The sequence below is a fragment of the Buteo buteo genome, chromosome 24 (assembly GCF_964188355.1).
Source record: "Buteo buteo chromosome 24, bButBut1.hap1.1, whole genome shotgun sequence".
Lineage (NCBI taxonomy): Eukaryota > Metazoa > Chordata > Aves > Accipitriformes > Accipitridae > Buteo > Buteo buteo.
The window spans coordinates 3794610-3810425 of NC_134194.1; the positions used below are offsets into that span (position 1 = coordinate 3794610).

The following is a 15816-nucleotide window of genomic DNA, read 5'->3' on the forward strand; positions in this document are numbered from 1 at the left end:
AAAGAGTAGTTTATCTAAGTGCAAATAAGTTACATGCCCCCACCAACAGCCAGGGGATTAGGCTGTTTTTAATATAACTCCTAAGTCCATAACGAACAATTATATTACCTACACTAAATCTGAGCATGTTGTAGTCAATAGAAATATTGGACTTTGTTTGGTAACAACCAAATACTCTGACAGTACAAACAAGAGAAGAACAATTCGACTTCAAGCAGACCTGTGAATTCACTGGGATTGGAGACCACCACCGTCACTTTCCTGACTGGACTTTAGTTATAAATAAGTGCATGTCAAATGTTCTATTTGACCTTCAATTCCAATGATTAAAATACAATAAAGCTCACATGCATGCAGGTATTGTATTCCAGTGAATGCCATAGGTCATCTTTGGCACATCATAGACAGTACCTGAACACTGAATACAGAAATATTAATGAAATAATCTTGATCTGGCAAGAGGATAAATGAGAAAGCTCAAAGATCCTTCCCATCTCCAATGCCAATCATTGCTGCCAAAAAATTTATTAAACGAAGACTGAAATACACCAATGCCTCTCAGTTACGCAAGACATACTAAACCCCAAGTTTAATTAAATCCAAGCAAAATAAATCTTATTCAACCCATAGACACTAGTGTACGGGGTCACTACAGTGAAATACAGGCCACTTTGTCAGAAGTAGTTATTAGCATCTTAGGAGTCTGCATTCATTTTGCTTAAAGAACTGTTGTGATGTAAAAACAAAATGAGACGCTTCATAAATAACATCTTTATTAATGAGTTTCCTTTTTCACATTCCTTAAAGTGATGTTTAATTGAAATCTGCATAGTCAAGAGTGCAAAAAAAAAATTAATAGAAGTCGGACCCAAATGTGAATGTTGCCCTTTTTTTTTTTTTTTTTTTAGTTAAGTAAGACTGGTCACAATCATAGGAATAAGCAAACTCCAGAAATAAATGGCTGGGGAGATGTGGAAGGGGTGGGGATGAAAACCACCAGAAAAACTCTCAGCAGTATATCTGCCTATTAATGAAATCTTCACAAAAAGACACACAACACCCATTCACATTCATGTGTACAACAGAACGTAAACTACAGAAGAAAGGTACTTCCTCTACTGAATGAAATGAAACAGAGCGAGATTATTTGTGTATTTGAGTGTTGATCAGCTATTCCCACAACAGGAACCATTACAATACCCAGGTGGATAAACACAAGGTCCAGATTTCTTCATGCCCTTATTACAACCACATTTAAACTAGCATCCTACAGTAGGAAACATGAAATCTGAGTATTCCCGTAATACTACAAATTACTCTTAACACACACTTTTAAAGCAGTACCACCTCCTTTCTTTTTTAATACTTAATACTATCAACCCTTTCCTTACTGCTAACGTTATGCACAGTTGGTTGGAAGAGCAGGTGAAGAGGACTTCTCAGTGCCCACGTAATGGCTCAGCCTGTGGAAGTGGTCTGCAGCAGAACACCTCCAGCTTCATATCATTGCACAGGCAACACAGTCCCAAGTCTCCCACATCAACACCACTACGTGATTCTGCAAGTAATATTTTTACTATTTACACCATCTACTGATTTAGCTGTTGTTCTCTGCATTATAACCATCATCAGAAAAATCTAGAGAAAAAGAGGCATGTCCCCTACGTAACAGTTGTAGGTAGTAAAGACTCATATATTGTCCATGCACTGGTGAGAGGCCATTTCTTACCTCCAGTTTTGATTTATGCAACTGAGACACTACTCTACAGCCGAGCACCAGCTGTATGAATGCTCTTATGTTGGTCATTTGGAAAAGCTATCCGATACCATCACTCTGAACTTCACCATGCACAAACTAGGCTTAACACTTTGCATATGATTGTGCAGTAATAAACTTCAGTTACAATTTACATTAAGTTAGGTTCTGAATTATTCATCTTATTCAGATGCACAATCTAGGACTGTGGGAAACTGATCATCAATATTCAACCATACAAGTTCAGATCTGGGCAAGGAATAAGTCTCATTTATTTGCTGTGAGCCTATAGGCTTTAAAGCCGAGATTCAAGCCCAGCAGGCCAAGAGAGAAAGTTATGAAATCAAACCAGTCAGAAATACATTTGCTGCCATGGATATTGGAAACATAAGGCCTGAAGTATTTTAGAGAAGACCTACAACAGTGAGTAACAGGGATTCAGTGAAAACACTTGCACAGTTTGTACTTGTACAAGGGGAAAACAAACTACACAGTGAAACTCAAACCCATCACAGCGAAGTGGTGACTCCAGGGCTGAAACCCTACCTTCATTCAACAGATGAGAGCAAAACATCCCCAGCACATGGAAGCACCAACCACAGCACCATGCCAGCGTCAGCCAGCATCAACAAGATGTTGACAGACGCATGTGCTTCAACACCCTTTCTTTGAAAATAACCTGCTTTCTCCTCAGGGAACTAATGCACTCAAAGATGGGGAAAAACAGTCAGAAGTCTGGAAACAAGAACTGCAGATAACCAAATTTTACCACAGAAATAAGCCACCTGGGCAGCCATCAGCTGGGCAAAACCACAGAAAACAATCCATCTTGTCCCAGTTCAAAACACCAAAAATAAAATTGGCCAATTGGGTGTGAGCTGCTAAATTTTCACAAGCAGCAATGGCAACTTTTTTTTTCCCCTGGCAATTTCACAGGCAAATCTTCTGGCAGACCCCAAATCTAATTAAATTAGGAGCAGAATATTTAGTGCAGTGGTATTCTGAATTTCTTCAGAAAAAAACTCTGTGTTTCTTGTGTCGCTTCCGGGGTTTAATTCAAGAGACCAATAGAGTAAGACTATTTTTGACATTAGTTCAAGATTTACATTGGCACAGCTGATATACATTATTTTTATGTTTTAAAGGTGGTGGTTATAAGGGCATCGGATTAGATTTTTCTTTCAGTAATGCAAAATCCTAAAATAAATGCAATTTGGTAGTCTGAAAAAACCACCTTACTCTAACATACAATGAAACTACTTTGTGGCCTTCTGTGTTTCAGGAAAATATCCCACATATTCAGATCATCAGGCAGCCTCACTAGTTAAGACACGTTAAAATGAAACATTTTCCATTAAAGTTGCCAAAAACTGGATTTAAATTTATTGCATGACGTTGCATAAGAAAGTATATTATTGAAAACCGTAAGGCATCATGCAATTATCCATCAGCTAATTATTTATTATTCCTTGAAAGATGGTTATATACTCTAAAGTTATAAAACCAGTTTCAAAAAAGTACATAAAAAAATTCAACATAAGCATTAAATATTTTTCACATGTTCGTAGTTTTTAGCTGTTAAAAAGTGCATTCAAACATACTGTACTGGAAAGTTGCTCTGACCAAAAGCAGTGCCAGAGACTCGTTAAATTAAATGCTGCAAAAGAATGTTTCATGGGATTAGAAAGCTCACAGGTTGTGGTACTTAAACTTACAAACTTGCTTGAAATAATTTTTCAACCCTCACGCTGACAATTTAGCATACATGGTATAATTAGCTAAAAATGTGTATTTTTATAACTAAACAGTCAAATGAATTCAAGTTACGTACACTGAGTGATCAAATAAGGAGCAGACTTAATATTCAGACATGGGACAGAATGTACGGATGTGATTTTGGCATTAATCAATGTACTGTGCCATCCAGCGGAAGCCTTCTCCATAGCCTTGTCTCTTTAGCACGCTGCACATAAACACTTCTAGTGGCCTTGCGTTCAATTCTTTCAATGGTATACTGCCCTGCAGAGACACAGAAGTATTCCAAATTATGGTATTGTTATAAAAAGACGGCTACTTAACATTGACATTTGTTTCTATGGAAAGCCATTATTTAACTTGTGTTGGATACTGGAATTTTAGAAAATAAATTATTCTAAAACGTGTACATGTTACTAAGATTAGGATCACTTGAGAAGTACACGAAGCATATTTTCATGTGAATCGACATTTGGAGAGAGCGAAGTACATGAAACCAGAATGCAACAGCAAGCACGTGCACAGAGAATTTGAGAGCTTATACTTGGTTTTCAGTCACAGTTCCCTGCTCTGTTTCTAATAGCTTTCCAACCAGATAAAAAGAGCATTTGTTACCAATTGTAGGACTGACCATAGCAAGAGTGCAAGTTGCTTGCTTGCCAAGATCAGCACAGTGTGATAAAGCTGTTGCTCAACTGCAGATTCACAATGGTATTCATACTTCATAGACTACATGCAGTGTTGTCAAAACCAGGCCAAGACACACACAAAAAAAATTAATAAAAGTCAGTAGTAGCTGTTTACAGCCCATTACATCTATTCTAAAACTAACCTGTGCAATTCTCTTTCACACAGAAAACTAAAAGATAAATATCTGTTCTCACTCAACCTAAACTCTGACTGGCACTAAACTTTAAGGGAAGCATCTAAGAGTGAATAAGCAAAGAGGAATTACAAGACCAGGTGCCTTCCTCAGCGGGGCCACACTGCTGGTCATCTAATAGGAGCTGGGATGGAAGCCACACTGGAACGGCTTTCTCAGCTGCAGAGAGGTGTCTTTCCAAGGGCAAAGGACAACAGAGCAACTTATTTCTAGTGCCCTGTATCCAAATGCCTCCTCCAAGTAGTACACTGTATTTACTTTAAGAAGAGTTGAAGTATCACAAAGATCCATAATAGAAATCTGCTTTGTTGTTACGGATGCCAGTAGAAACTTTTTTTTCCTCTCACGACCTACAAACTCAGACTTCTACAATAGTGTAAATCTGTTTCTAAGCTTTAGGTGAACATGTTAAGTAACGAAGTACTAAGCCTACACTTTAAATGAGAAAAGTCACTTAAAGACTATTAGTTTTCTCTTACAGTTCTCACTAGAACTATAGCCTCTGAAAACTTGTTCAACGTTCAAAAAAACTGCATAGGAGAGTTGAAGTATTAAAAGCTATTCTAATAAGTTTTCTCTGAAAAAATGTGGCATTGAATAGTAGAGATGCATCTAATACACAAAAAAAGACTCCAGAATTCATTCCATATATGGTTACTATGTACCAAGTACTTTATATATTAAAAAAACATTTCTTTTGTGTAGCTGGAGTGAACCAGAGTCAACACATAGATATAAGGCAAACAAACTCTCAAACAAAAAAACAAACTAACAAAACCACCAAAAAAAAAAAAAAAGGGGGGGGGGGGGGGAGAAAAGAGCATTACCTTTCCTGTTGTCTGGCCATACAGACCAAACATCTCTCGTAACCTCTCTTCACTAATGGCTTCAGGTCTGTCAATCTTGTTACCAAGAATTAGGATAGGCACATTAGCAATAGTTTCATCTGTCATTAGTGACTGCAAAGGAAAAGAGAAAGGAGGTGAGATTAATTTAGAATATAGAAGGCCAAATTGCTATTACTCATGTCCAGGTGGTAGCAGGGCTCTGTTGGATACTGGGAATTTGAGCTTATTTCTTAGAAGTTAAAACTTTCAAAAACTTATTTAAACTTACATCAAGTTCTTCTTTTGATTCAAGCAATCTTTCATGATCTGCACAGTCCACCAAGAACACAATGCCATTAATCGCAGGCAGATAGTTTTTCCACACTCTGCGAGCTACGGGGAATATGTGAATTAAAAACAAAAGGGAATTATCCCAAAATTCAGAGCGAAGCACATCAGTAATTAAGCAGCAACAGGTTTGTTTTTTTTTAAGATTTAGCTTATGTTGCCAATCTTCAAGATGGAATTTCAGGTTTTACAAAGTTTGAAATAATGGCGCAAAAGTATCATTCCCTTTACTGTTATCACCACTCTATCCCACACGTACACTGATGTACGGAAAATTTTTATGTTTCCCCAAGAATTATGTCAACAAACGCAAGTTTGAAGCATAAAGCTTAAAGGTAAGCAATGTAAAATGTAAATGTAAGCAATTCAAAGTACAGAATCCTCTTCAAAATACAGGTATCAGTCAAAAACTTCTGCTCTACTGCAGCTCTTGCCAAATTGTATTTGGGATTTGTGGTAAGTGGTGGAGACGGACAAAAGAGCAGCATATGTTTTTTATGCTGTCAAAGAGAGTGTGGGAAGTCAACCTCTGCAGTATGGTAGTATTTCTCATCGGAAACAAACGGACTGTAGACAACTCTAACTTAATTCAGTGAAGTTAACTGAGTCAATGTATTCTCTTACCTTGAGCATGTCCACCCAGATCGAAGGTAGTGAAAGTCATGCCAGCAATTGTCAGCTCTTCTGAAGCTAGAAATACATAGAATTATGTTCTCTGTGAAGATTATGCAGTGCATTGGAACAGTCTAACCTTCTAGCATATAGATTTTATCTTCTCTCTTGGGTCTTTTCAGTATTTTATATTCAAGAAGCAAATCAGAGTAAAACATTTTCTCTCAAAATCATTGACACATTTGTTTAACAACCAAATGTTATTAACCATTAAAACACGTGTGAAATATCTACAGTGCTAAAAATAGCAGAGAATATTTGTACATTATTTATGTCTACGCATTACACAAACAACAGTTGGCTCTGGCATCCGGTTTGCCACAAAGATGGCATTTCATGTACAATACTGTTCAAGGTTTCTCCTCTTCACACCCTTTCCCAATTTCTCACCTCCTTACTGGACTTCACCAATCCACATTTTTAACCTGTGTTGAATTTTTTTCTCCTGCAAGGCTACCAGGATAACAATTACACAGCAACCTCTAAGCCAAAAAAAAAAATATCAAAACAGTGTACATAAATGCTAATTTTCCAGCTACACAGAGAAGCTGCTCCCAAACACTGCAACCTCCAATTTCCCTCAGCTTCTGTAATCTAGACTCTCAGGTCCACCATTCTGCTTGTTGCTCACCTCTTAATTTTATATATACCACATTGAACTATCCTACGCACATTTTTTTGAATATTACTTGAACTATCTACAGATCATAGTCCCAGAAATTCCTTTGCTTCTCCCCAGTTATGTTGTTGGTCTTATGACGTATAATCAGATCCTGCTTTTCCTGCAAGACTTTAAATACTTTCTAGCTATGGAATCAGCAATATTAACTTACTGGGGTGTAACGTGGGGACGTGTTGTCCCAGTCTGTCATCTTTGAGCATGTGCAGCAGTGTAGTTTTTCCAGCATTGTCCAGTCCAAGAAACACTAGTTTGCCCGATTTCTTGTACAGTCCTGGAACAAAGAAGGACCTACTGAATAATCAGTTAAATTGGTGGGAGTTACTTTCTAACTCTAGAGATGATTTTGCTCACAGGAACAAAGTGTTCAGTCATGGTACAAAATACAGAACAGCCAAGCTCCACCGCGCACTTTATCTATGCCCTTTATCCGCGTTCTCCTACTCGTACAAACTACATTCACACTTGCTCATGTGCCTGCTGCACTACGTGTACCAAGTGCAGCTTACAGGAGGGGCAGAGGCTCACAACTGATGCAACGTGTCACTCACATAAACGCATTTACGTTGTCTTAAGAAAACCACAGCAGAACAAGACTAAATTTTGCCCGTGTAGCTTACTCTGCCCCAGCAAAGGGACAGTTTTGCTCACAGGTGGTGGAGAGGGGGGCATGCGAGTACAGGCTCTAAAATATGGACCATCTTGGACCTGAACAGAGGGCGTTCTGTTCAGCTACCTCCAATTATGACAAAAAGTTTGTTCAAGGCAAAAAGAAAGTTCAGACCTCAATCAGTATATTACAGAGAAATCGGTTTCAATGTCAATAGTCATAATTAGTATACGTATGAAGACTTTTATGTTGATTCATATATTATTTTGACAAAAAGTAACACTCACCCATAAGCCCAGCTAAATTGCTAAATCCTGAATGGCATCATCAGGGCAATTCTGACATACTTGCTGTCATGTGATAATGCTTTCATAACAGGAATAAGAAATTTTATTTTCACTGATTGTCATCTTTATAAAAATGCCTTTCCCCCTTTTTTTTTCCTCTACTTGTAACCCCAATAAATGCAACAGTTGCTGTGAAGGAGAGGAGAGATGTTTAAAACGCGAACACCATATTTTCTGAAGTTTGAGATTATCAAAGGGCAATTCTCTTTTAACTTGCCAACACTACATCCTATGCCAGGATTATTTTTCACTGCTTCAAACTGATCGACACTCAAAGTAAAACATTTTTAAGACAAATTAAACAACAACAACAAAAAAATCACATTCTGTACTGAAAAAACTACTGAAGTAAGAGTCCCTTAACTTCGCCTTTTTTAAGCAGAAAATCTTCCCTTATTCCCTCTTTGAAGACCTGTAGCTGGATAAGACACACTGCACATTTCCTTAGGAACCACTACTGACCCCACAGCCTTCCCTAGTGCTGAAGAAGGCAGAACACTTACAACAGAGGGTGAAGAAATACATACACATATATGCTGAAATTACATTTCTTCAAAAGCAAAACTGAGCTATGTTCCTAACAGAATTCTCTCTTCTTTGTGTAAAAAGAATTGCAAAACACAGCCAAATATTGCAATATGCGAGGTTTTTACATCATCAGGATCTTTTACTATACAATGTCAAAATATTACAGTACTTTGCAATACGCTGAAGAAAATTTTATTTTGCCACCACTGCAACGATAACATTTTGTGAAGTACACAATCAGATTTTACTGTTAAAGCTCAAGCATCCCATCACTGCAGTCCCTATACTTAACTGCAGCTTCTCCTGCAAGCACAACCAACACTGCAAACTACGCACCAGCACCCTGCACTGTGCCTCGGGGCCGCAGGCAAGAGGCTGGTAGCCATCTAAAGGATGCATTAACAGCCAGCCTGGGTCTCCCTGCGTGAGGAGGGTAGTGAGCAGAGCGAGCCAGTAACATCAGTTTCTGGAGCCCTTATTTTTTTTCTTCTTACCTAATGTGTTATTCTCATACATGTTTTATTTGGTGGGATTTTAAGCGACAGTGTCACACAGGTGGCGGCTAGGACAGCCCCATTGATGCCGCAGCATTACAGGGGCATAGGTGCCTCTGCCTGGCCAACCTTTACACTGCTGCTGTTTGCTCACCTCTCCCTCTGCCTTTAAGCTAATCTCTGGGGTCACATTCCAGCAGGACATGTTTTGTAACTTGCAGGAATGAATATTCTTTCATATTCCTCAGCTTCTTTCATTAATGATCTTTATTACTACAGGAAATACGCTTAGAGTGTCTTCACAGTTCTTTCAAATACAATGACTCTTACTTCCCAAACTCACCTTCTCGCACGCCCAAATATATATTACCTATTAAACTACAGAGTGGAGGAGAAAGCATTAATGTTTTGTAAACATTAGAGAAAGGAGTGGGCAAACATTTTGATATATCAACATATATCACAGGAGAAACTCCAGTTCACACTTACCTTACAAGTTAAACAAAATTCTGCTAAACCATAGTAAAACAATATTTTTGCCACTCTCAGCCTGGACATCCAGGAGCCTTTGCTCCCAAATCAAGTGCTGCTGCTCCCTCTGAAAGATTTCACGCTTCCCAACTGTCTTTCATAGAAACGCAAGATGAACAAGCAGCAATACTTCAGCTATTAGCTACACCAAGACCAGAGTTTATTTGTATCTATATAAAAAGATTCTTTGTGCATTCTAAAAGTATACGTGTGCAAAGATGTACTTCGTAAAGTGATCTTGTCAGCCTTCTGACAGGACAGCACCGGGAACTGCAGGGAGTTTCCCAAATATTACAATCAACCTTCTTCAACTGTAAAAGTAAATGAGAATGAAAAGAAAAAGTGTTTCCTCTAGAGTAAGAGGAACATATTGACAGTAATTCTCCTTTCTACTTCAAGCTCCAGTATCTTTCACCAGAATTAGACTTTGCATGCACAGGAATGGGAAAGCAGGCTAGCATGCAGTAATCACTGCTCAGCTAAGTAAGAGGAGATAAGAAAGATTAGTCAACTTAGTTAAAATTTCACTGGCTAATATTTTGATAGTAGGCCAAGGGTCTAACATTCAGCGAAAAAGTTTAAACTTTCAACTGATAAAAGGCAGGTGGCACAGCTTGCCATGATTCCTTCATCTCAAATGCTTTTTATTCACTTCAATAAAATCCTTCGAACTTGCAAATTGTGCCTTTAAACTACATGAGCTGCAACTTCTGGTCCTTTTTTTAGTATCCTAACATTCCTTTTCCTCCTTGTTGTTTGGTTTTTTTCTTCCCCCCCTCCTGTTTTGCACAAGCTAATATTCTACCTTGGATTGATATGGATTGCAGACTCTTTTGGCCACAGAATATTTTCCTGAGGCTCTTCAGCAGATGCCAGTGAAGTTTCACACTGATTTCAATGACATCAGTCACAGAATAACACACTGCTGAACATGAGCAAGGACTTCAATATCTGGCACTAATTTTTTGTAGACAGTCCCTCATATTTGGATTCTCAAGTTATATCCTCATGTGCAAAAGAACTGAACTAAAATAACTAAGTTCAGTTCTTTACAGCAGAGAAAAATCAGGAGAAACCCCATAAAAGTCAACTGAATTACACCAGCTTAAATGTAGTATGATTAGAAAAATCAAACCTATTGTGTTTATGAAAGAATATGTAATTTTTTTCCAAGAGGTTAAATGATTAACCCAAGATTCATTGGACAGCACACTCTGGAAATACTCAATATTGATAAGTGAAACTTTTGTTTGAGTGTTACTGAATATGCACCAAAACAAATATTATTATTTAACCAGCAGCTATGTTTGAAGATAACAGAGGTGAACAGACATTTTATACAAGAATAGCAGAAAGGAAAAACACCAAACAATAAAAACTTACCTAAAAACTGTAATACGCTACTGAAACCACTGTAAATCCAATCAAATATGAAGGACATATCTGAATCTTATAGTCTGAAATAAACAGAAAATATAATGCATTTAAGATCTGTCACAACAGCACATTAAACATTGTAAGATATTTATAGGTAACAGACGTAATTCAAAGTCCTGAGTGAAAAATAAAAAACAATTTAGTTGTGGTAAACTGTACCATGGACCAATTAAGTGACCCCACAATGCATTAAAAAAAGAGTGTAGAAATGGAAAACAGAATCCAGACCTTGGATTCTGGATTCTGGAGCTGGATTCTGGAGCTAGCAGCAAAGACCTTTTCCTCCTCTTGGAAAACACTACGTGGACAGAAGTCTTTGCAAGAAGTAAAAATAATTTTATCTTAAGTACAGTTTGGTGGAGGTGTGTGATGTTCCACTGAAGATTTCAAATGGGATCTTCACACAAAATTTTCAACCAGATAGAAGTGGCACTTCTGAAAGGACAATAGAAGGATTTCAGTGCCCCAGCTGCACTTGGGAGCTGCTGGGGTTTGAAGCAGAGGCGATAAGAGATGAAGTTTTGTGAAGCTGAATCCAGAGAAGTTTGATACCAAATAAATCCCTATTGTCTGCACAGAACCTGTCTGTTTGGTTTGTAATGGGTAACAACTACCTAGCACAAAGCACTGGTATTGCCATTCAGGGACCATGACCTCCTGTACTATCCTGCACAGGCTGCCACAATTTAAACCTTAAATGCAAAACTTACGTTTAAAAAAGGACTCTAGAATGCCATGCTTCCCACCAAATTCCTTCAGCTTAGATTCAAGAACAAAAAGTTGAGCTAAGAGCAGCCAGGGTAACTATAACCAGCCGTCTAGTTGTGCCATACAACCGTCAGCCAACTTCAGCTGACCATCACAGGCAGGACACCCCTTGCTACCAGGATGAAGCTCTGCTACTCATTCCACAAATACCCCTTCTTTGTGGTATGGTTAAAAAATATAAGGCTGCTATGCTCGTCCCTGGGAAAGAAGCAAGAGGCCAGGATGGACTGCAGAGACTGACATGTTCAGTTGTTCCTGCCCCAGAAAAAAACCCTCCGCCACTGAAGACAGGGCTGTCTTCTGAACAAGTGGCCACGGCAGAGGTGTCAGGGGAACTCTGGCACACCTTGAGTACGCAGGAGGACAGGTAGCACAGAGGAGGAACCGCCGCTACTGCCAAAACGATGCTTTGGGTTGCAAGAATAAAGCCATCCCTCAGTTCAATGTGCAGCCATGAGCAATTAATTTTGTAGCTTTCATCCTAATTTCCTCATTATCTAAAGTGAGGATAATCACACTGAGCACCAGTTTGACACAGTGAATTAGTATCTAGTGTGAAAACCTCTTGAAAGACTCAAGGGCAACATCTTTATAAGCATTTAGCCAGCTAATTCCTACTGGAGTGCATAACCCCTGCTAACATCAGGGGACGGAGTTCAACTATCCTTGGGAAACTGGACCGCACTGCTAAGTCGCTGCAGACTGTCTTGCTGCACTCGTTTTGACATTGCAGCGGTGCCTTGAGGCATCACAAGAGGACTTCTAGGGCAGCTTTGACCCTGGAGCACATCACACAGTAGTCAAAACACAGGTCAGAACCAGACCAAAATCCAGGCATCTGTCACTGCAATTACACTCGTGACAATGAACAGAGTTTCTCCGCTACGCAACAACAGGTCTATCATAGAAAGATAATATGGAAAGAGGAGGAAAGAATATTTTAATTAGGTTTGCTTGCACTGGAACAAAATCTGGTCAGATGATGAAGCACTAGGAGTCTTGGTTTCTCAACAACTAACCCTGAAACCCTTACCTATGTCCTATGTCACTCTGAATAACTGATCAGCTGCAACAGGCACAAATTTTAAGAATACAAATCAAATACGCTTGCCAACGCATAAACACCCAGTTACACAACATCACGACTGAAACTGTCCCTTGCATTGCTAAAAAGCAAAGGTCAAGAATAAGCAAACACGACAGAGCATACACGTCAGCAGATTTATTTATTGCTTGAGCAAAATACCGATCAAGAAAAGCCTCTATGGGGCTTAGAAAAACGATCGACTCAAATAACCTGCAAATCAGGGCAAACGGCCTGATGTAAGAGAAGTGCTCAAGTTACTGAGGTGAGAATAACTTCACAGTGTTTAGTTGTACTAACCTTTTCCATCTATTAAACTTATGGATAAAACAAACAAACAAAATCTTCATGCATCACAGAAACAACTTTAAGGGGCAAGATTCAAATTATTAAAGTGAGAACAGGGTTACCTGCAAACACAGCTGAAGTGGCATTAATATAGGTTAAATTTCCATCACCACAAATCCAAATACACCCAGAACAGCCTCCGTATCAGCTGGCAGCGCTTAAAGGAAAATACTTCTTAAATGGGGAAAAAATGGACAGCTAATTGTAAAGGCACACTGGTAATATTTGAATAGAGATATTAAATCTACTCTTATCACACAGGAAAAGTAACTACATAATTCACAACAGTGTCAAATCAGAGCATTATAAAGGCATAGTGGCTCTGCATTGGTATCAAGAGTTGTTACACTGCTAACACATCCAAGTCACAGAGCTACGCTGAACTAAGGGAAGAACCGAGGCTGTTCAATACACATGAACGCAAACTCTCAGGCTCATGTTAAAAATACCATAAAAGCAGGACAACAAAAACTCTGGCAATCACTGTTCACAAGCCATGATGAAGACAAAAATACTATTTTAAGGTTATTTCAAGGGAATCCTTGAAAATAATCAGTTGCGAGCAGGCATAAGCTTATAATGAAAAATTGTACTGGACACAAGAGAATCTTCTGATACCAAGTACTTTTACAGACATCACCAACTTACTTGTGCCTCCTTAACAAAAATAGGAAAATTAATTTTCTAGCATCACATCAACAACAGATGGCTATCACTTCAAAATGTCTCCAACAACCCTGGGTGACGTTATTTCATCAGCAAAGTATCATTCGGTAACTCCCGTGGAGCCCTGCAAGCCACTCTATAGACCAAGGAGACGGGTTTGCTTACTGAACAACACTTCTGACCACAGGGATGCGGAATTCCCACCCAGTGGCTTTGGCAACAACTTGAGCCAGCCTCCTGAAGGGAATGTCACTGGCAGCAAGGACTGGCAAGCAAACTCACTCACGCTTATTTCTTTTATATTCTGAGAAACAGGAAATTTTTTCCCCTACTCTCAACTGGCATTTTTCTAGCTAAAAATTCATCATTTCATTTCTGAACCAGTTAGAATAGTGCTTCTAAAGTCTGTGAAACTTTAGATAAGAGAAGATATCAGGCTTTAAAAGACAGTTTTTAAATCCCTTTATGGAATAATTAGTAAACAGAAACCAGCGACACCCAAGCTGAACAGCTCTTGCAGTAACTGGAAACGCACTGTGCTGCACCTGGGTAGGTACTGTCAGCAAGAGCTAGGAGAGAAACCTCTGTCCAACCTACCTGCAGCAGCCCTGCACCCCAGCCACAGTTAAGTCTACAAACACAACTTGCATGCAAAAGCTTCAAGTCTACTCTTAAGGGTGTATTTGCAGTCTTTCAAGTAAGGTCTAAACATGATCGCTTAAACTTACGGTTTAACATATGATCATTTTAACATCATAAAATGTTATCATGGACCACAAAAATAAAAATCCCTAAGAAACTCAGTGAATAAACTGATACCTGCCTTCTACAGCACGGTTTGTTCTATGATATGAAACTGCACATTGATGTAGTACTTTAAAAGTTGAGGAAAAGGACAGAGTTTGAAAATGAGGTAACAGAATACATTTTCTTTAGGTATTTTAATAAGTTTTTTTGATAGCAAGTCATCTTTGAGATTTTGGAAAGAGTAATCATCATACTGGTCCATTACTAATTGGGTCGGAAACCACAAAGATTACATATCACCTGGCAGATGACTTAAATTTAGCTATATCGCACCTTTTACTCCGAGACAGCCCGTCTGAATGTCGCAAAGATCTTAAGCCCACCCGAAACAGCAAACAGTTTATCTGTGAGGACGGCACTGCAACATGCGCGCTCGCTCCTAAGGGCACCTAATGCGGCGGTTCAGCGGCAGCCTGGCTCGCAAAAACCAGTCAGAGCCCACTCTCCACGTAGGGCCTACTGCAGCAGGTTACTTACTTTTATGTATATCTAAAAAATACGTTAGAAGTCTTGATTTCTGAAGAAATCACAATACTTGGAATAAATCTTGACAGATCGGTACAGCGTGACAGACAGCTGCCCAGGAAGGCTGCAGAGCACCTGTAGGTTACGGGGCGATACTCACAACGCGCTCCTCCACACCACAGACCCCCCCTCAGGCGAGGCAGAGCCCGGGCAACGAAGGAACTGCCGCACACCCGTGACAGGTTCACGGGCCGGTGCCTCCAGCCCCACGGGCGATCGAAGAGAAGCGGGAGGGAGGCCGCACCTCCCCTCAGAGCAGGCCGCGGAGCCCCCCGGGCCAGGCCCAGCCGCGGGCCGCTGCCGGTAGGATACGAGGGCGGCCCACCGCCCCGCGGAGCTGGCCCCGGCCCCTCCGCCGGTCACCGAGGGCGAGGCCGGGGCGGACAAGGCGCCTCAACCGCCCACCCCACCCCGCTCCCTGCTCACCCGCCGCCGACCGCCGAGCCTGAGGTGCGGGCTGCTCCGCTCCGCTGGCACCGACACCGCACCCCGCGGCTGCGCCCCGCTCCGCCCCCGACGCGGCTCCTTCCGGGCCCGGCCGGCCGCGTCGTAGGCACCACGGCCGAGGTGAGGTGAGGTGAGGTGAGGTACGGCGCGGCCCAACGCTCCGCCCGGCCCCGGGCCGCGGGGCCCCCGCCGGCGCCTCCTCTTCCTTCCCGCCCTTCCCTTCACCCACCACGGCCCGGCCTTAGCCCCTGCTCCTGTCCCTTTAAGACGCTAGGTTCCGCCCACTGCCGCAGAGCGCCGCTCC

At 40.5% G+C, this 15816-nt stretch overlaps 1 protein-coding gene across 3 annotated transcripts; it reads right to left on the bottom strand.

Moving 5' to 3' along the window:
- Positions 1 to 751: 751 nt before the first annotated feature.
- SAR1B (secretion associated Ras related GTPase 1B) lies at positions 752 to 15750 on the bottom strand. Of its 3 annotated transcripts, none has more exons than XM_075056566.1 (7): positions 15492 to 15750; positions 10814 to 10887; positions 7075 to 7194; positions 6194 to 6259; positions 5511 to 5614; positions 5222 to 5353; positions 752 to 3775 (listed from the first exon to the last, which is right to left on the bottom strand). In XM_075056566.1, exons 2-7 carry the CDS (start codon positions 10869 to 10871, stop codon positions 3659 to 3661), a joined length of 597 nt encoding a protein of 198 aa, XP_074912667.1. In that variant the 5' UTR covers positions 10872 to 10887; positions 15492 to 15750; the 3' UTR covers positions 752 to 3658. The 3 variants fall into 3 exon arrangements, with proteins under 3 accessions (XP_074912667.1, XP_074912669.1, XP_074912668.1); XM_075056568.1 differs by lacking the exon at positions 15492 to 15750 and adding an exon at positions 15018 to 15041; XM_075056567.1 differs by lacking the exon at positions 15492 to 15750 and adding an exon at positions 13716 to 13888.
- Between the last annotated feature and the right edge of the window lie 66 nt (positions 15751 to 15816).

Excerpts from the sequence above, each read along its gene's own strand:
- SAR1B (XM_075056566.1), bottom strand. The coding sequence starts at position 10,871 with ATGTCCTTCATATTTGATTGGATTTACAGTGGTTTCAGTAGCGTATTA. Across the intron at positions 6,260-7,074 it reads CGTCCCCACGTTACACCCCA|CTTCAGAAGAGCTGACAATT; the intron begins GTAAGTTAATAT and ends ATGTATTTCTAG. Across the intron at positions 3,776-5,221 it reads ATGGCCAGACAACAGGAAAG|GGCAGTATACCATTGAAAGA; the intron begins GTAATGCTCTTT and ends GTGTCTCTGCAG.